The sequence below is a fragment of the Gekko japonicus genome, unplaced genomic scaffold, assembly GCF_001447785.1.
Source record: "Gekko japonicus isolate JY-2015 unplaced genomic scaffold, Gekko_japonicus_V1.1 scaffold440, whole genome shotgun sequence".
NCBI classification, from domain to species: Eukaryota; Metazoa; Chordata; class Lepidosauria; order Squamata; family Gekkonidae; genus Gekko; species Gekko japonicus.
The window spans coordinates 306910-328712 of record NW_015177018.1 but is presented as its reverse complement, the minus strand read 5'-3'; the positions used below and the strand labels follow the sequence as shown (position 1 = coordinate 328712).

The window sequence follows — 21803 nt, the reverse complement described above, 5'->3', positions numbered from 1 at the left end:
CCCCAGAAGTGAGTCAGGAGGCAACACCCCCCGCTCAGGCTCCACTGAACTGTTTTGGATTGCTAGCTATTTGGGGGGGGAAACGTGCTGATCTGTCCTTGCAGAGGAGGGAGACCTTGTACCTGAATAAAACTTGGTCTTAAAGGTGCCACTGGACTGTTTTGGACCAGGGGGAGCTCTGCAGCTTACCTGGCTGCTTCTTGCTCTGACTGAGTGCTGCTGGGAGCGGGGGGTGGGGCTTGTTGCATGTGCCCGCCCCCTGGGCTCTTTACTGCCGGAGCTCCGCTCCTGTGCACTCCTGCAGGAAATGACCCCTGACTTTACTCGAAATTGAGCCAACAACGAATAACATCTGGTTTAGAACGGTAATGTGAACAGTCCCTGGTGGAAGAGAGAACCCCTACCAGCCCATAGTTAAGTCTCTGGAAGCTCTTAAGCCTTGCTGATGGATCTGAGGTATGACAGTACTGAGGGAGACAAGGAGCCTCCTACCTATTCAGGAAGCTCCTCAGAGAGACTCTGAAGAGAAGAAGAAGAGATTGGATTTATACCCCGCCCTTCACTACCCAGAGGAGTCTCAGAGTGGCTCTTAGTTCAGCAACTGAATGTTGCAGTTTCTAATGTCAGACTTACGTCCATTTATCACTTCTTCAGACTTATTTCCATTTATTCTTTACATACTCCTGGACTGAGTTCTCCAGTACCAAATTGAGAGCTCAGTTTCCTGTTTATTACCAATGCTGATATTTCCACGCCTCTTTATATCACACCAATGCTGATACCTCTGCATATTACACGTAATCCAGTAATGCCTGCTATTGCCATTCAGCATCTGAAATCATCTTTATAAAGTTTATATCTGTGGTACCTTGTGATTTTATAACATGCATGGCCTGGCCCAACAAACTGACATTTATGTCAGATCCGGCCCTCATAACAAATGAGTTTGACACCTCTGTTTTAAATTGTTAGCCACTTTGGTGGCCCTTGTAAGGGCATAAAAGCACAATATAAATTTTGTAAATAATCATAATACTAGGAATAAGGCCTGTTGTGAAAATAAATACAACGAGCTCTAGAAAGAGGCTCTGGGAGTGCTACCTTGGGCACTCAGCGTCAATTTGCTGTGGCGACCTCCTCAAACCCCACCGTCTCCAGGCTCCACCCCTGAAATCCCCAGGAATTTCCCAACCTGGAGTTGGCAACCCCATCCCCTTCCCAGCGAACTATCAACCTACTGTTATCTGCCCTTCTGACTCTTTCTACTAGTACTTTCTACCCTGTCACTCTCCCGGCCTCCCACCTACCTCTCCCCCCCCCCAGCATCAGTGGCAGCAGCCACTCTCCAGGAATCACAATGGATTGTCCAAATACAGATATCAGTTCCTCTTAGGGTTGCCAGTTCCATGTTGGGAAATTCCTGGAGATTTGAGGGTGGAGCCATGGGAGGATGAGGTTTGAGCTTGGAAGTGACCTTAGTAGGGGATAACACCATAAATTCCACCCTTCAAATCAACCATTTTCTCCAGGGGAACTGATCTCTGTCATTTGGAGATCAGCTGTAATTCCAGGAGATCTCCAGACCTCACCTGGAGGTTGGCAACGTTAGTTCCCCTGGAGGAAATGATTTCTTTGGAGGGTGGAGTCTATGGCATTATATCTGTCTGAATTCCCTCCCTGCCTCAGTCTCCACCATCTCCAGGCTCCACCCTTCAATTATCCAGGAATTTCCCAACATGGAGTTGGCATCCTATCTCCTCCCCCCCCAACAACCAACCTACTTTCATAACAACTTACAAAGTCATAACAGTCCTTTCCCTTCCCCTCCCCTCCCCACAACAGACACCCTGTGAGGTAGGTGGGACTGAGAGAGCTCTGTCAGAAACTGCTCATTCAAAGACAGCTCTGACAGAACTATGGCTTGCCCAAGGTCATCCAGCAGCTGCAAGTGGAGGAGTGGGAAATCAAACCCAGTTCTCCCAGATTAGAGTCCGCATACTTAACCACTACACCAAACTGGCTCTCACTGGAGGATGGAGTCTATGGCATCGTACCTGTCTCAAACCGCACCTCCTCAAACCTCACCCTCTCAAATCTCCCGGAATCTCCAGGAATTTTACCTCCTGGAGTTAGCAACCCTATCTCCTTCCCAGCCAATCATCAACCTACCTTTATTTCCCCTTCACTGTTCAGCTCCCGTGGGTGTATCTCACTCCTTAAATTCGCTGCCACCACTCACTGAATTTTAACTGCCTTTTTAGAAGGACAGTGAGACCCCTCTGGTCGAATCTGCCTGTTTGGAGATGGAATCCCCAATCTTTGGGGGATCCCTGGAAAGTTGGCAACCCTAGGGTATGGCCTTTTCTTGCTTCCTTGGGCTACCCCCTTCCTTTGGTATTGTGCAGAGCAGAGGAGACTATGTGGTCAGAGCACAAAACAGATTAGTAGCCCAAATAAAAGAATTTATTTAACTATTTACATAATTATGGAGCACACACACACTAAATGATTAAGGCAGAACTGTAGGAGTAAGCACACACTATGAACTAACTGGTCATAAATCAACAGGGGTTAAACACAATCCTCTTTCCCCACACATAATACTCTCTACCTCTGGAGGATGTGGGCTCAGGATTGGATCTTTTCTTGGACCGGCCGCTGGCTCTACTTCAGCCTATCTCTCTTGCCCAAGAGAGTAGGGAAACTTTCATTCATTCCCCAGTTCAGCCGACTGTGGAGTGGCTGAATTTCTTCTTCCAGGAATGAAGACTGCCTTCTCCCTGGATGGGCTGCAGTCTATATTGATGCTGCTCCACCCATTGGGACAGTCCTTGTTTTCCCACACTTTTTGGCCTTGGGGCAGCTGGGAACTGTAGGTCAGCAGATGAGGAAGCCCCATTCAACCCAGTGAGTGATACTCCTGCAAGCCCCTCTCTGGAACTACAGCTCAATTAAACCTGATGGGGCAACATTTTAAACAAAGAACCACAGCCATCTTACAAACACAGCTAAATGCTATTTCGTTACACCTACCAACAGCCACAGAGGGAAGAGTTATTCCCAAGCAGGAGAACTGTCCCTACACACAACACTCTCTCTACCTCTGGAGGTTGTGGGCTCAGGATAGGATCTCTCCTTGGATCGGCCTCTGGTTCTGCTTCAGGCCAAGCCCAAGAGAGCAGGGAAACTTCCATTCATTCCCCAGTCCAGCCAGCTGTGGAGTGGTTGAATCTCTGCTGCCTCCCAGGGTTCCCCCACATCTGTGCCATCTGTGTGGTTGTTTGTTTAAAATGTTCCCCCATAAGGTTTAATTGAGCTGTAGTTCCAGAGAGGGCCCTGCAGGGGTATCACTCACTGGGTTGAATGGGGTTTCCTCATCTGCTGGCCTACAGTTCCCAGCTGCCCCAAGGCCAAAAAGTGCAGGAAAAGAAAGACTGTCCCAAGGGGCAAGGCAGCATCAATATAGACTACAGCCCATCCAGGGAGGAATCTTTCCACCCCAAAACAGGATTATGTATAAGGAGAGATAGGCTTATCCTGATAGCTGAAATGTGCGACACAAAATCATAATCCTTTTTTCTGCAGCATGAATATGACCAAATAATTGTCTGAGCACCAGATGGAGATACATCCAGTTTTGGGTGAGCCATCCACAACACTTACTTAAATTGCGAGATACTACGTCAGTGTTGTTGATTAATTCTAGATCTGTTGCTTCTCCACATATCCCTAGAAACCTTTTGCTCATCTATATACTAATACTGAAGTCGCCCCCTGGTGTGCGGATAGCTAAATCCGCGCACCAGGGGGACCTGGAGGGGAGGGAGAGTTTTGTGCACACGTGGGGCGGTCCCCACGTGTGCACAAAAATCAGAAACCCTGTCAAAAATATCGGGGGGGGGATGTTTAAATCCCCCCGAAACTGACAGAGCGTCCCCTGCGCATGCGCAGGGAACGCTCTGCAGCCGGCCTCCCGCTGCCGTTTCAATGAGGCCCGGTCGGCTGCACGCTGCCTGGCCTCTGATCGAAGCGGGGGGGGAGCAACAAGGCCCGGGCGACTGCATGCCGCCCGGCCTCGGATCGGAGCGGGGGGGACAACCAGGCCCGGACGACTGCACGCCGCTGGCCTCGGATCGAAGCGGGGGGGGGAACAACGAGGCCCGGGCGACTGCACACCGCCCGGCCTCGGATCGGAGGGGTGGAACAACGAGGCCCGGGCGACTGCACGCCGCCCGGCCTCGGATCAAAGGGGGGTGGAGGACACCGGGGGAACCGGCAGGATGGAGGGGTACTTTCCTCCTCCTGCTGCTTCCTCCTCTGCCTCCCCCCCCCCACACGAGTATCGCGGGTCCACCCCTTGTAACTTCTAATGTTCAAAAGTTAGAGATGGACCATCCCAGGTCACTGAAAAGCATCCATACAGTTTATGAAGGTTCTGAGGGCAGTCCCATCAAGGTTATACATATAAAGAGGAAGGACATGAAGGTGAAGGAGGAGGAGGAGAAAGAAAAGGAGAAGAGTTGGTTTTTATGCCCCGCTTTCTCTATCTTAATGAGTCTCAAAGTGGTTTACTCTCTCCCCAGCAGTCTCCTTGTAAGGTACATGGGGCTGAGAGACTTGTGAGAGAACTATGACTGGCCCAAGGTCACGTAGCAGGCTTCATGTGGAGGAGTGGGGAATCAAACCCTTTCTCCAAATTAGAGTCTGCACTCTTAAGCACTACACAACACGGGCTCTCTCTGTGGGATGGGACCAAAAAGTTGTAGATTCTTGCAAGTAAATCACAAGACTTGGAGAAGAACAGGGTGAGCTAGAAGAAGTGGCTTTGAGACATCTGACGGCAGATTTCAGTGTGTGCTGGATATGTGAGATTTAAATTTAATTAAAATAATGAAAAATTAAATAATGGGACTCAAGGCTGGTTATGTTAAAACCAATGCACCATAAAAACATTTTAAGAAACCACCAGCATTGCCAGAAATCACAAACTGTTACAAAGTCTAAGAAGTTGCCCTTCACAGATAGAATGTAAAATCCCCCAAATCCTATCAGCCGAACACTCTGATGAAATGTTCACACTGATATCCTCTATGAAACTGCATGGTTCCATAGCACGACCATGAAATATGGCCCATTGGTAAGTAATGCTACCTAGCTAAGGACGCTAAATATGAAAAACAAAATATAAACTTACTCAATGCTGACTAATTTGAAATTCCTGATTAAGGGAATGGTAAGGGGAAGTTGCATGGAATTACTGTACTCTTCAGGACCCACAAGTAAGTGAAGAAGTAGATCAGTCATCAAAAATTTTGAGATCAGAATAAAGGACCCACACACAACATTGCTTCTTATTGAATAAGACAACAGGTCTATCAGGGTCAGGGTTATCTACTCCAACTGGCAGCAACTCTACAGGGTCTATCACCTCCTACCTGACCTGGAGATGCTTTGAACCTAGGACCTTCTGCATGCCAGTCAGATACTCTACCACTGAGCCATAGCCCCTCCCCAACAGTGGCTGAAAATGTTGGATCTTTTTTAAGTAATCAAGGAACACAAAGGCTGGCTTTGAAATCATGGTTACAGACAGAACAGATCATATTATCTTGCAACCTGAGTTCTTTCTTTACTATCTCCTCTCACTGTGAAGTCAGGACCTTCAACGAAACAGAAGGTAGAAGCACTGTGAAGGGCACTGACCATGGTCAAACACACACACACACTTTATATATGTACATACACACATACATCTTTTAATCTAAGGTTGGTCAGAGAGGACAAAAGGATTTTTGCATTTAAGCATTCTTTTCTTTGCATTTAACTTGCTCCAAACTGGGACCTAGATTTTCAGTTCTCTCCTAATTCAGTTGGTTCAAAAATTGTCTAAAAATTTGTATCATATAAGCAATTTAAAATGAACAAAATCCAACAATCAAATACAGAACCAAAGTGGTTTTGAGAAAGTCAGTTTTGCTTCCCTTATTCAAACGAATCTGTACTGTACCAAGTAAACTACTTTAAATCCTTTGCTCTAAGTCTGATTTTAAACATTAACTGAAAATGCACACACCTCTCTGTATACCATTCTGAACTAAACCCTGACCTTAGATTCAGTTTCAATGAAGTTAAAGTTTCCTCCCAGCTCTTAGTGGTCTCATTTTGAATGTCCAGTCCCCTCCCACAAAATCCCAATTTTTTCTAGTTGAAGCTGTAATGTGCAAAGGTGGCCACAAGATGGTGATAAATTGCTTTTGTTTCTAGTGGTGTTAGAGACTTTGCAGTCACAAATGTAACAATGTATACACAGAAACTGTGCAAAACTTGCTTTATTTTTTTAAACTACCAAGGCACAAAGTTTATTAGCTACTTACTTTGCCAAAAAGATAACCACACCTTTTAATTACACCAGAATATCAAACAAAAATTGATGCATTTAACACTAAGTTCTCTTGCACATGAAGCACTGTATGACATATGCTTCTACAGCACAGTTCTGGCCACACTTCGTTCCTGTGACACGTACCACATTGAGGGCCAACTTTCAACAGGTTGCAGCAGAGAGCCACTCCTCTATTGCACATGCAACCCAGAATCAAATCATCTGCGGTTTGACCACAAGACTGAATCAAAAGCTTGATTTTCCATCAGTGCTACCATTCAAATCGCCAAAGAGTTTTCACAAGTGTGAGACTTGTGCCTGCGCACCAAAAAATTAAGATTGCTTCAAGTGTCCAGTGTCTTTATTTTTATCAATAGCAAAAGAAGGAAAAAACAGCAAGTTACAGAAATTATCTCATATTAACTGTCAGGAAAGCAACACCAAAAAAATTCTTGAACTTCAAACAAAAAAGCAAATCGTGTTACATTATTTACTATGGGATCACACAGCTGGTATTGAAGGAGGAACCTTACTGCAAAAGAGTTTTAATACATGCTTTATCCCCTTAGCCCATAAATGACAAAGGGATCTTATTATGCTTTTAAAAAATCATATCTTTTTCTCCCTTATGAAGCTTTTTGCATCATCCTCTACTCATAAGAACATAAGAGAAGCCATGTTGGATCAGGGCAGTGGCCCACCCAGTCCAACACTCTGTGTCACACAATGGCTAAAAACCAAGTTCTGTCAGGAGGTCCACCAGCAGGGCCAGAACTCCAGAAGCCTTCCCACTGTTGCCTCCCAAGCACCAAGAATATAGAGCATCAGTGCCCCAGACATAGTGTTAAATCTATACCTAGTGGCTAATAGCCACTGGTGGACCTCTGTTCCATGTTTATCCAATCTCTTCTTGAAGCTGTTTATGCTTGTAGGTGTAGCTGCCACCACTTCCTGCAGCAGTGAATTCCACATGTTAACTACTCTCTGGGTGAAGAAGTACTTCCTTTTATCTGTCCTAAGCCTACCACTCATTAATTGGAGTGCCCATGAGTTATTGTACAAGCGCTTGTCTATCCCATGCTTAATTTGGTAAACCTCTATCATGTCACCCCATAATCATTATTTCCCCAAGCTTTCTTCATCGGGAAGGTTTCCATCCCCTTAATAATTTTAGTTGCCCTTTTCTGCACCTTTTCCAATGCTATCTTTTTTGGGGTGTGGTGACCAGAACTGTACACGGTATTCCAAATGAGGCCGCACCATAGATTTATATAGGGCCATTATGATATTGGCTGATTTGTTTTCAGTCCCCTTCCTAATAATTTCAAACATAGTGTTGGCCTTTTTTATTGCAGTTGCACACTGAGTGGACATCTTCAGTGAGTTATGTACCATGACTCCAAGATCTCTCTCCTGGTCAGTTACCACCAGTTCAGACCCCATTAATGTATATTTATAGTTAGGATATTTGGCTTTTAGATTTTTGTGCATTATTCTGACATGCCCACACTGAACCTCATTTGCCACATTGATGCCCACTTGTCCAGCCTCGACAGATCCCTCTGGAGCACCTCACAGACCTCCCTGGTTCTCACCGCCCAGAACAAGCATCATCCACAAATTTAGCCACTTCACTGCTTCTTCCCAACTCCAAATCATTAATGAACAAGTTCAAAAGCACCGGACCCAGTGTTGAATCCTGTGGTACCCCATAGTTTACCACCTTCCACTGTGAAAACTGCCCATTTATACTCACTCTGTTTCCTGTTAATTAACCAGTTTTTAATCCACAAGAGGACTTGTCCTCTTATCCCATGACTGCTGAGTTTACTTAGGAGGCTTTGATGAGGAACTTTATCAAAAGCTTTTTGGAAGTCTAGGTAAACAACATCTACTGGGTCCCCCCTTGTCCACATGTTTGTTCACCCCCTCAAAGAACTCTAAAAGGTTAGTGAGAGAAGATCTTCCCTTACAGAATCCATGCTGATTCTTCCTCAATAACCAGTTTGGTGTAGTGGTTAAGAGCAGCAGACTCTAATCTGGAGAACCAGGTTTGATTCCCCACTCCTCCACATGCAGCCACATGGGTCAGTCACAGTTCTCTCAGCCCCAAAAATAAACCTAGCTTGCCACAAAAAGAGCTAGTTTCAGGCTGCTAGACAATCTTTGGATCTCCTGGCTACACTATACCCACTGCCATATGATAATTTTGTTCATCAATGCGCCTAATAATTTGATAACGACTTCCGTCAACTTACCCAGTATTGACGTTAGACTGACCAGCCTGTAATTTCTTGGATCTCCTCTGGAACTCCTCCACTTAATCCTCACAACAACAACAACCTTGTGAGGGTAGGGTTAGGGTGAGATATTGTGATGGGTCCAGGGCCACCTGATGGGCTTCCATGACTGAATGAGAGATTCAAACCTGGTAATCCCAGGTCCTAGGCTGACTAACCACTGTGCCACGGCAGCTATCTGCTTTTACCTGTGTGCATGTCTGTACCACTGGACTCTAAATTTGTTGCACATCAATATGATGACTGGGCTAGACTGAATGTCCACAATTAAGAAACAGTCCACAAAGAACACTATCAACCTTTTACACATTTAATCAGTGTCTTTAAAATATGAAAACAGACCAGTTAGTGTGGACATCAGCTTAATATTCACTGTGAACATTCACTGCTGTAATCCCATAATTTTGGACCTTAGTATTTATGCAGAAGTTTCTCCTAAGGACTTCTAGAAACTCACATACATTACCTTGTGTGACAGACAGGCTGAATTCCACCTCTCTCTAAGAGCAACCAATGTGAACGGATAGAATGCTGAGAGGAGGAGACTTGAAAAATGGCAGAAAAGGGACCGCTTAGGAGCTGTGGCGAAAAACATTTCCTGACTGAGTGGAACTATGTAGAAGAGCTGCTTAGAGCAGGCTGAGAATAGTAAATTTGTAACTAAAGGATCCCAGTTGTAGGAACAGGACCTCAGTTCAAAATTCAATGAAATGAAACAGTGTTTCTTATACTTGCTTTTCTCAGTGTTTTGTTCTTAGCATAGATAAACACTTTCTTGTTTGATTAACCCTGTGGGCTGTGTGTCTAAGGGGAAAAAATCACACACACAATTTAATATCTCAGCCTATGTACATATATTGTAGGATGTGAACATATGGGCACAGCGCGTCATTGGAACAGTAGCTGGGCTACCCTGTCTGTGGGTGCCTCTGGGCGTGAGAGAGAGGACCCGAGGTGTGAGACGGTCATGACTCTCTGTAGATTTTAAAAGAGACAAGAAGGGTGGTGAGTGTGATGGTATAACCCATAACCTGAAGAAGATAAGTTGTAGATGGTGGTAGGCACACTGTGTGAGTAGAGAAGGGGCATCACACCTTAATAATCCTTTAAGAGACACAGCACTCTTACTAATTGCACTTTTTCATCCCAGATGTTCAGGTCAGATGACATCTAGTTCCATCCCGGCAGCTTACAGAGCCAGAAGGAGCATGTTGTCATAGCTGTTCAAGCCGCTACCTGGACCATAAGAACTGCAGTCAACACGTTCCTTCATTTATTCTCAATTGCAAGCATTCTTTGAAAGTTAGAATCTGAAGACCTTAAGCATCCTTTGCAAGTTAGACTGATGAACTAAACTCCTTATTACATTAATACCCAGCTGCCTCAGAAAGCATACATTTAAGCGCCTAATGTTTATTAAGGATTAGTTCACAAACAAGCCAAAATCTGGCTGTGACAATGTGCTTCCCTTCTCCATTATGTCATGATAATTTCAGCCAACTGCACCTTTCAAGGTTTCTAAATGTAGATGCCTTAATCAACAGAATGCTTCTTTCCTAGTGAGAAACAGTCCCCGCTCCTAAACAGATTTACACCCTCCTAAATCTGGTGAACTCAGCAGGCTTAGGAAACAAATAATTCTGCACTGCAAAATTCTTAAATTGTGGTCAAAAATCCCAGATGCTAAGAAAGAAGCGAGCCACTATTTGTTAAGGCCCCTACACTGGGACTTCTCTACACACTACAGTTGAACGCTTCTGTCTTTGGTTTCAGGGCTCTGTACAAGGGAAGGGGGAAGAGAGGGAGACCAAGGGGGTTAACTAAGGCTTGTGCCTGTCCAGAACAAACTCGTTTTGTTGTGATATCTGAATGCAGCCTAGGTTTCCATGTCTGAAAAACTGTTTTTCCATTTGAAACATTAATACCTCAAAGCAACTACAACAAACAAATCAAAAATCCCAGAAAATGCAAAAGGGAATTCAAACATTATTATTTATTGTATTTTTCCAAGCAAACATTTCAACTTGGATTTTTCACATCTTCTTTACTGCCACTTCAATTTTTTTCCCAGAACACATAAAAAATGAGCATTCTTTATGGAAGCTCATCTTCAAAAATCAGTGCTAGTTTTAATGAGCTCTTCACCGCTGATATTCTGGAAGCAATTTTTTTTAGAAACGTTAAATTACTTTTCTCAGATTTCAAATTGTTCTGTGTCAAAATAAAGAATCCCATTAAGACCTTTTTTAAAGATTAGAAACTTTTCATCAGCTCTTCATTAATAGACGGTACCTCTGAGATCTGGGATCTGACAGTAACGTCAACCCATTTGAATGTATCACAAGTACTACAAAAATGACAATTTGGTCAAGACACTATTTGTGTTCTTCGCCTTGTCTCGAATATATCTCAGTTCTGGCAACTGAGTCTTTACTGGAGAAATAAGACGCATCTTTGATCACTCCTGAAAAGGGATAGTCCATAGCTGAGTGAAACGGCAAAGCAGGAAACAACCCGGATCTTAAGTAGGGTGTCATAAATCCTGGAGGGGTGTAAGTCATCCTCAGAGGTCTGATCCCCAGTCTAGGATTTAACCCATAAAGATTCACCTCACTTGCAAAGGCAGCTGGACTAGTTTGAAGAGGAGAAAATGCTGATTTATTTCCAAGTGCTCTGACATCTACTCCCAGGAGGCTAAAATCAGAAGACCTCTGGAAGACACTGCGTTCTGGCAAGGGTGGGATCGCAATGTTCTGGAGTCCTTGTCTGTGCTCATCCATGTTCAGTACATGCTCTATCGCTAGAACTATATCCCCTTTGCAGAACTGCAGAATCTTTTCTAATCTGCTTTGTTTATGACTTGGGAAGACCTTGGCAAGAATATCAAGTGGGTTTCTGAGTCTTGAAGCCACGCCAGTAGTCGGAGAAGGAGGAAAGCGGATACTGGAGTTGACAAAGTGCTTGGGACATTCGCTTTCATTTCCAGATTCCATGTCTGAAGAAGACAGAGATGCTGAGCTATCAGCACCTTCCAACAGCTCCTCAGGACCAGGAGGATGGTCAGTTTTCTCTTTACCTGGAATCGGAATGCCAGAGGGCTTCTCTCTTTGGTCTCCACCAGCTCTAGTAACTTCAGCCGAGGACACTAGGGAAGGTGAATGTGAGTAAGCTAGAGAACTGCCTGGCTTGCTGCAAAAGAAGTCATACTTCTGAAACTTCTCCTCTGGAAAAGAAAAATTATTTCATTATTTATAGGCCTCAAGGTGACTCACAACATCAACTTTAAAACAGCCAGTGTTTTAAAAACAGCAAACGCCAACAAATTAAAACCGATCCAAGAAAAATGTAAAACCCATATACAAACATTAACTAAATGCCCTTCTAAAAAGCTTTAAACTTTCTAGAATTCAGCAGTGTTGGAAGTCTTCCTCACCAATGCAGGAAGGACATCCTGCAAGCACGAACGTGGAAAAACACAAGAGCGGTGGCTGACCTCACCAAAAAGGGACAACAAGGCGAATCTGTTTCGAAGAATGAAGCTGCAACATAGGAGCCCACAAGAAGGGACAACAAGGCGAATATGTTTCGAAGAATGAAGCTGCAACATAGGTCCACACAGTCCTTCAAGTACATAGGTTCCAGACCATGAAAGGCTTTATAAATAACCAGTAGCACCTTGAACTGGACCTAGAATCACAAGCGACCGGTGCGGTATGCTCAAAGCAGGTGTTAACATGGTCAAAGTAACTTGCGCCAAGATAACCATAAATAAGTTTTGTTTTTCACCACTAGCTTGAAGTCCCAGATCCATTTTCAAGGGCATTTCCATGCTACAATAGTCTAGTAAGCTTGATGTTGCATGGATCAACATGGCCAGATTAGACAGGTCTAAAGACTGGGCCGACCTCCATATTTAAAATGTCTGCTTTTCAAATAAGAGCGCTGAGTCCATCATGACACCCAGGCTCTATACCCTTCCCAGTGTGGGCAATTCCATTTATTTTAGACTGACAGCCTTTCCAACCAGCATCACCTCTGTCTTGAGGACATTCAGCTTCTTCCCCCTTAACCTCTTGGCTCACAGCAGATAGACACTGCCTTGGAACAAAGAGGGCAGCACCTGGAGGCTTAAAGAAGTTTATAGCTAGACAGTATTATTGATGACACCTTGTTCTAAAGGGCTGGATAATCTCGTTCAGCAGTGGTCTCACACAGATATTAAATGGCATGGTTGATACCAGCAAACCCTGCGGTATCACACAGGTCAAACTCCATGCTGCTGATTCTAATCCCCAGCCAACGTTTGACTGCATTCTGCTTGGAAAGAGAGAAAGAGAGAAAGCCATTTAAAGGCTGCCCCTTTATTCCCACTCCGTACTCTAAACAGTGCCACAGAACTGAATGATGCGCTGGTGTAAAAGGCAGCTGAGAGGTTAGCAGCAAGAAAGCATTTCTCTTGGCAGATTGTCCACTACAGCTACCAAGAGTCTGGAAAGGACGACAGGTGCCTGCATTGTCCATAAGCTCCTGTTCTACTATCACTCACTCAATTAATTTTCCCTAAGAAAGGTAGGTTTGACACTAGCCCATAATTGGCCATATCCTCTCCATCGAGCCCCTGGTTTTTTCAGCAATGGGCAGATAGCCACCTTCTCTAATGGTTGAAGGCGCTCCACTTCTACTAAGGAGGCATTTGTCATAAACCTGCCCTGGGTCGATGTGTGTTTACATGTGTGTTGCATCCTCGTGTGCATGTAAAGCATGTTCCTCTTTCTCATGCCACCCCAAGTTAGAAATCCAACCTCCCACCCTACCACTGACTTGGGGAACACTAGTAAAGGCAGCATCTGAGCATGTGAGAAAGGCAGTTAGTTCCCCAATTACTTCAGCCCTTCTTCTGTGTGTGCATGGTTAAGCGTCAGCAAATGATCTAAGGTGCACAAGGAGAACTTTGAATCACAGTCTGCTCTCTTAAACAGGAAAAGACTTTACTGCTACTGATTAAGTCAGAGCACAAGACAGGGGAAATAGCTATCACACCTACAGGTTACAGGTCTAATGAAAAGAACAGGAAAATACAATACTAAGTACACTTAACAATACAGAAGCACTATGTCCAACATGGAACAAATGCACATCCAAACCCCCACCTGCTCCCTGAAGGGGCATCTGGCTCCCAGCATTTGGAGAAAGGATTACAGATGTTTTCAGTCTTTATAAATCCTCCTGCCTTTGCTGGTGGGAAGCCTCTTTTTCAATCCAGATTTAGGGAACTTGCCCCACATGGGAAGGGGAACCCCCATCTCCCCATCATCCAAGGGCACATGTCCTGCACATCTCAATACTCAGATCATGTTTTGCAACAGCTACCCATCTCGCCCTTCCTGGCAGATAGAGCAAATGGTTCTCTCTCGAAGGAAAGTTCATCTCCGCTTTCTGACCTCTTGGTGCATCTTATGGCTCTCTTCCACGGGAAAACAAGCAGCTGTTGGGATCCCACCTCATAGGACCTGACATCTCCAAATCACAGCTGTGTTAATAATGTTTATTTATCTAAAACACATATATATCCTTAGCTCCCTAAATGCAAAGCGGCTAATACCACAACTCCAAGTTGCAAGGGCACAACTGTAGTAGCCCAATTAACAACATTAAAAATACACAGAATTAAAAGCTTCACTGTCTGTATTCTGAACTCCCTGCAAGATTTTACCTGCCAGGAGGGGAGGGATTACGCACTTAAATAAGTACTACTTATAACCAGAGCCAGCCTAGGGTACCAGGGCACCTAACAAGGTTCAGGGCAGGTCTGGCTGAGTCTGGATCAGCCATGGCAAGTAGGAGCCATGACAAGTAGTACCCCCTTGGGCACTACCACCATTCCCAGCATCACCACCAGGTGCACTGCATGGTCAGCAGGAGCACCGCAGGCCAGACTGTGATTGCCTCACCCACCTATCCCTGATTCAGCCTTCCCAGCCCCCCCCCCCCCAAACAGAGGGAGGAAGAATGAAGAGCAGGTTGCCTAAGTAACAGTGAGGGCTCCTTGCCTGGGTCATGGGGTGGGGTGGGGTTTGCCTGGGTCACAGTAGCTCTGTGTGCACTCAGGTTGCAGGGGGGAGGGGGCACCAAAGCCACTGACTGTCTAGGGCACCAAAAACCCTTGGGGTGGTCCTGCTTATCAGATGCACGCACATGCATACATACCCCAATTTTCTCCATTCACAGCCATGTACCATACAGATAACTGAGATTCTTTCATACAGCCACCATTTCCCACTCACACACGAATGTCGTTCTTGCTGCAATCCTACACACAACATAACAGGCCTTGTTTCTGAGGAGACAGAGGCCCAGCTTGTCAATTGCTTTGAAAAGATACAGTTCTTAAAGAGCACGGCCGTGGCTGCATCCATGTCACACGTGATGAATTTACTGTATAAAAGACTCTGTGAGGCCAGCACATGCACCCAGAGCTAAAGGTACATATCTTTTTTGCTATGGTACATATAGTAAGAGGCTTCCGTCGGTCGAGACTACTCACACAGTGAGAGGAACATGGCTGGCTTAACCGTGCACGATGGTATAAAAGCAGAAGCATGCAGTATCCTAAATAGGCATTCTAGGCACATAGGAAATCCATCATGCGTGAAGAATCTGCACGTTTTAGGCTGCAGTCACACAAACTAAATAATCCACTTTCAATGTGCTTTCCAACTGGATTCTGCCAGTTCACACAGTAAAATCCCGTTGGAAAGTGCACTGAAAGTGGATTATTTAGTGTGTGTGGCCGCAGCCTTATTCATTTACTTCATCTATACTCTGCCTTTCTCCCCAGTGGAAACCCTTCTCCCCTCTTCCATTTTAACCTCATACTAATGCAGTGAGGTAGGTGAGGCCGAGGCTGTGTGACTGGCCCAAGGTCACCTAGTGAAGCTTCCACGGCAGAGAGGGGATTTGAATCTGGGGTCTCTCAGAACCTAGTCCAGCCACTACAGCAATCTTGTAAAGTGGAGGGTATTTCCCATGGTGTCCCTGGAGGACACGTGACACAACAACATTGTTAAAAGTAACTAGTGCTCAATGGGACATATCCTGGAAATCCTGTTTACACGACTTAAGGTGGGATACAAATGCTATAAATACGTGAGCATTCAGTGCTGATTGATTTTGCCAGCCAGCCTCCCCAATTTGTGATCTAGAAAAAATATATAATAGCAAAGCTGCGGCTGCAGCATTTTGCCCACCAACTGCTACACAAGCAGGGCTAGACTAACTCTAGGACTGTTTTCATATGAGCTCATCTAATTATACCACGGCAGTCCTGACGCCAGGCCTCGTAATCAAAATACTGAGGAGGACATTCTTGAATTGTAAGAAATACACAAGTTTTCCTTTCCAGTTAGTGGAGATGATCCACACAGACAAGGAGACGGACACCGTATTGAAAAAGTGTGGCAAAGTGCTGGATTAAGAAAAAGGTTGCCAGCAACCTGGAAGGAAAAATAGCCCTGCCCTGTTGATAGAAACTTAACTATGTGGAAACAGGTTGTTGATGTTTTTCAGGGCATGGAGGTGAATAATATCACCTGGTAAATAACATCCCGCTAAGCCTCTATTACCAATGTGGGTATTTTTCTCCAGGCTTTTGGTAACCCTAATTAAAACCCAGGAAACATGGGTTCAAATCCCCACTGTATCATGGAGCTCGCTAGGTGTCCTTTAGGCAGTCATTCTCTCTCTCTCTCTCTCTCACCCTCAGTCATCTCAAGGGACTGTTGAGAGGATAAAGGAAGGGTGAACTGTGAACACTGCTCTGAGCTCTTCGGAGGAAGGGTGGGATACAAACTAAACTAGAGGGGGGAAACGAATGAGGCAGTTGTCCTCATGTACCCTCCTATTTTACAGGAGCTTGAGAATGAGAGATTTCACTTTTTATAGAGGTGAGGGATAATGAGTCCCTGCGCTTCTTATGTTTTCCCTACTGAGATTAGCGCATCAAGAGAGGAAAAATTTTCTCAAACTGTGATGGAACTGAGTAAGAAGGTGTAACCATTTCTCCACTTGAGATGGCAGTGGCTAATTAGGAAGGATGGGTTTATTTAGTTTAGTTCATAGACACTTCAGCAATGCTCCCTACTCATGTTGTGTGGCAATGAATAAGAGTTCCATAGAACTGCCATCAATGCTCCCATTGATTACTGAAGTGTGCAGATGAGCTTATATCTTATACTTATTAGAGCTCTCTGTTTGAGAGGCAGTCTGTGGGTTCAGTTCACTTTGCTCACATCATACAGAAACGGTGTTTTCAGTCTTAATGACCTCTATTCTGTTTCAAAACATTCAATATTTATACAGGCCTTGGCAACAATACTTCATGCTTATGTGGGCCTTCATCATTACTGCCTATGTCTCGTATCATTTTTGGTAGCAATCCAGAACTATTGTTAGCCTATTATCTTGTCAAATGATGAAATAGCTGATGGCCCAATCCAGAAGACTACATGAGAATGCAATTGCTTCAACATGCAGGTCTGCAAACTTAAGCGTGCTTACTTAGGAGTAAGTGCCACTGAAAATTGCTTCTGTGCAGATTTGAGACAGAAGAACTAAGAACCAACATTGCTATCATTTAATTAGTACCTGGCTCTAGCAGGCCCTCAAGGTGGCCCAGAACTTCTTCCCAATAAGGAGAGTTACCCCACCACAACCCTACTGAAATGAACTAATTCATCATAACATCTGGAGGATTCTGTCTACAATTTGTTCTCAGTATTCAGAACAGTCACATTTTGCCCCGCTACTAAAGGCATGAGCAGGGGAGGTTTCCAACTGCATGCAAGAAAATAGCCAGTGGAACTGTTTGTTCTGCACAACTCTATATATCAGCAGTAAGACCGGCTGGATTTACTGTGACTGGCCCCCAAATAATCAGACAAAGATCTGGAGATGCACATTTAAAGATCTTTCTCAAGCAATACTATGTCAACATGGCAAGGGTAAAGCAGACTCTGAATCTTCCGTCAAATTTGGTTTACCAACAAAAATGCCTTGACTGAGCTTCGTACTTCCTTACTATCTAGAACCACACACAAATGAAATGGATGCGTTATTCTTCGAAATTTTCCATTCGCACTCTGCACATGTTCAGAGGCACCACCTTTTTGTTCCAGGACTTCACTGAGTACTGTTAAGCCCCGCGTTCCTGCCCTTTGTATCCCCCACACCAGCAAAGTGGCAAGATCCACTCTTGGAAAGCCTCCCCCATTGTAAACCCCACCACCACCCCAGCCCACCTCTTCTCCCGCGCTGGAACTCCGGGCAGCAGCTCTTGAAGGTGGCGACCTCTCCTTCCACGCCAGTCTGCCTGGGCACTGCCTCGCCGCTCGGGCCTCCGCGGGCCTCGCTCTCCTCCTGCGCCTGCTGCCTGCGCAGGGCCACCTGGGCGGCCATGACGCGCTGGCGCTCGGCGATAAGGGCGCACTTGGCGCACGCACAGTCCCGCCAGCGACAGAAGCGCTTGTGGCCCTTCAGGCAGGAGACGACGCCGTGGTTGCGGCAGCGCGCGCACTTGGGCGTCCGGCTCAGCTTGCGCGCGGCTGCAGCGGCCGCGGCGCGCAAGAGGAGGCTGGGCGGGCGGAAGAAGGTGGGCGGCATCGGCACCCCCGAGGGCAGAGACACGACCGACGGAGGGGGCGCTGTGGACGGCGGGGCGGCCAGCTTCGACGACTGCGGCTGGAGGGGCGAACTCCCCGGGTCCATGGCTCTGCCCAGCGCTCGGGACGCTTCTGCGGCTGAGGCGACCCTCCGGCGCTCGCTCAGTGTACCAGAACGGGGGGCGTGGCCGCGAGATTGCCTCGCCCCATTGACGGACGCAGGTCTTTCCTTTCTGGGAATCTGAAACTTTTTGAAAAGTTCACAAACACATCGACATTCTTGAAGCTCAGTCAGCGTCAACCATCTGTTCTGTGGGTAAGGACACGGTTGTAAAGTTGCAAAGGCTGGGCTGACTGCGTTCAATCATTTAAAAAAAATACGAGGAAGGTATGTTTAGGATGTCAAAAAAAAAAATACAAACACAACTAATCTCCGTTGAGTGATCTTGAGCGTGCTCGGTTGCTTAAGAATATAAATACTTTGCATGGGTCACATGCTGCGACTCAGCGATCTTTGCTAAAATTCCAGCAACAGTTCTGCCAGAAATCAACCACGAGTGCATCTTCTGCGGCTTTGCTGTAAAGCAAAAAAAGACCCAGTGGTGCTTCACACAGAAGTATGCACATTAGGGCGTTAAACCTACACTGGGAAAAGAACACAAGGTGAAGTCTCTCCATACAGTCTCAGAGGCTAAATTAAGGTCTTCTACCAGTATTTTATTTATGTAAAATTTGATTTGGCTACTGTTCTACCTTGCGGAATTCAATGCAGTTTACAATTTAAATAAAACTAGGAATAAGGGTCAAAGGGGCCACGTTGGCTCAAAGGTTAAGACGCTGAGCTGCGGACCAGAAGGTCCGCAGCTTGGCAGTTTGAGACCCTAGTGCTGCTTGACAGAGCAAACTCCCATCTCTGGCCCCAGCTCCTGCCAGTCTAGCAGTTCAAAAGCAAGAAATTCCATGTGGATAAATAGGTACCACTTTGATGGGAAGGTAACATTGTTCTGTGCACCTCAGTGTTTAGTCATGTTGGCCACACGACCATGGAGAAGTCTTTGGACAGTACTGGCTCTTTGGCTTGGAAACGGAGATGAGCACCACTCCCTAGAGTTGGATTCGACTGGCTTTCAAGCAAGGGAAACTTTTACCTTTAGGAATAAGGCCTGTTGTGGAAATAAACACAACAGACTCTAGAAAGAGGCTCTGGGTGGGTGCCCTGGCCTTGGCACTCATCGTCAATTTGCTGTGGTGATCTCAGCAGGGTATAATGACAAAGAGCTTACTGTTTTCTCCAGGGGAACTGATCTCTACCATCTGGAGAGCAGTTTTAATTCTGACTGATCTCCAGCCCTCACCTGGAGAATGGCAGCAATAGTTCCCCAGGAGGAAATGGCTGGTTTAGGGGGTGGAATCTATGGAATTGTACCTGTCTGAGGTCCCGCTCCTCCTCAAACCCCACCCTCTCCAGGCTCCACCCCTCAAATCTCCAGGAATTTCTCAACCCTATTTCCTTCCCAGCCAGCCATCAACATACCTTTATCTGTCCCTGAACTCTACCATCTGGAGAACAGTTTTAATTCTGAGTGACCTCCATCTCTCACCTGGAGATTGGCAGCAATGATTCCCCAGAAGGAAAAGTACAGTCTTTCTTTACAGTGGAGACCAAAGCAGCTTACATCATTCTCCTCTCCCTATTTTGATCTGCACAACAGCCCTGTGAAAGTCTGTGACAGGTCCAAAATCACCCACTCAACTTCCACAGCAAGAACCTGGGTCTAGCAGACCCTGCTCTGAAGTGCTAACTGCTATGCCTAGGGTAGCCAACCACCAGGTGGAGCCTGAAAATTGCTGGGTATCACAACTGAACTCCAGACAACAGATCTCTCTCCCGCTGGAGAAAATAACTGCTTTGGAGGGTGGGCTCTATGGCAGTCTATTCAGCTGAGGCCTCTCCCCTCCCCAAACTCTGACTTCCTTAGACTCCACTACAGCATATCCAGGAATTTCCCAACCTGGAACTGGCAACCATAGTCAGGACTGGCCCCAATGAGTTCCTCACAAAGGCCTGGAAAAGGCTTCCTTCCTTTGTCTTTTTACTGACAGAAACAAGCTTGGTTGCCTAGCAACAGCCACTGAGGGAACAGTTAGTTCCACAGGAGACAAGGAGAAGTGTCTTTGTCAGGAGAGACAGCCATTTTGATAGTTAATTCTGTGAGGGAAGAGTGTCCAGGCTGGCAGTGGGTGGGGGAGAGGAGCAGTCTCTTTATGCGAGTACTCTTTATGCGAGTACTCTTGAGTGGCGGTTGATGGGCCAGTGGCTGATGGAGCGCACTGCACAGCCAATGGGAGAGCTGGAAATGGCCAATAGGTAAGGGAATTATGTATATAGGATAACGATTATTTAAAAAACGTAAAAGACCACAATTTAAAATCTCAAATAGGACTGCCAGTAAATAAAAACTAAATTAGTCAAATGTACTCCTAAATAAAATTGTCTTCAGTTGCTGCCTGAAGATCAAGAGGGAAGGAGCCAAGAGCACATCTCTGGGGAGATTGTTCCACAATTGTGGGCTGCCACCAAAAAGGCCCTCCTATAGGCCCACCAGATGAGCTTGATTAGTGGGGCAGTCAGGAGGGCCTCTCCCGGTGATCTTAATTCCTGAGCAGTAGGTAGTCTAACTGGCCAGTTCTTCAAAAAGCTACTTTTTTGGGTCACCTCTGACTCCTAGGGCACTTTCATATATACTGCTAAGGGTGCAATCCTTCATATATTTGCTTGGGAGTAAGTCCTACTGAACTCAGTGGGACATCCTTCCAAACAACATTCTAAAATTGGGATGTAAAAGTTTTTCTCTTCTTATAGTATCTGAATGCCCTTAGTGAATTAGGAAGAAATCCAGTTTAACTTACCAGCCTGTCCAGGTTTGACGGCACAAATACAAAATAAAGCTGTTTCATGTGGAAAACAAGCAATCCATAGCAGTTATGACTTTTGCAGAAGCCAATTGTAATGACCAACAGCAGCAAACAGCAAGTGGGTGCCGCAGTTCTGTACATGGCACTCCTGTTCCCCAGCCCCCCTTCCTTGAGGGGGCTCCCATGATTGGATGCACTTGTCATAGGAATTTGAATTGAAACCGCGTCTACACTGTTAATCAGGAGCTATTACTTGCTCCTCTGATCTGCAAAGCAATAGGGACCGTTAGTGTGTAACCAGCAGACGTGTTAGAGGCAGAGGTCATTTCAGGGGGGATCGCGGGGGATCGCAGTTCCCCCGGGTGAGGTACGGGGGGCCGGGCACATGACGAAGCCCCGCCCCCCACTTCCGGCCGCCCCGCTTCCGGCCCTCATTCAGCCAGGAGGAGGCAGGAGAAGAGGGAGGGTAAGTTGCTTCCTCCCTGCCTCTCCCCACCCCTGCCTGCCTGGGGCCAGGGAGGGCCTTCGCAGGGCTTCCTTGCACTCCCG

The 21803-nt window shown here is 45.9% G+C and overlaps 1 protein-coding gene across 1 annotated transcript; it reads right to left on the bottom strand.

Moving 5' to 3' along the window:
• Positions 1–11057: 11057 nt before the first annotated feature.
• On the bottom strand, positions 11058–18444 carry DMRTA1 (DMRT like family A1). Its single transcript, XM_015427742.1, has 2 exons — positions 17979–18444; positions 11058–11905 (listed from the first exon to the last, which is right to left on the bottom strand). The coding sequence occupies exons 1-2, from the start codon at positions 18442–18444 to the stop codon at positions 11058–11060; spliced, it is 1314 nt and encodes a 437-aa protein (XP_015283228.1).
• Between the last annotated feature and the right edge of the window lie 3359 nt (positions 18445–21803).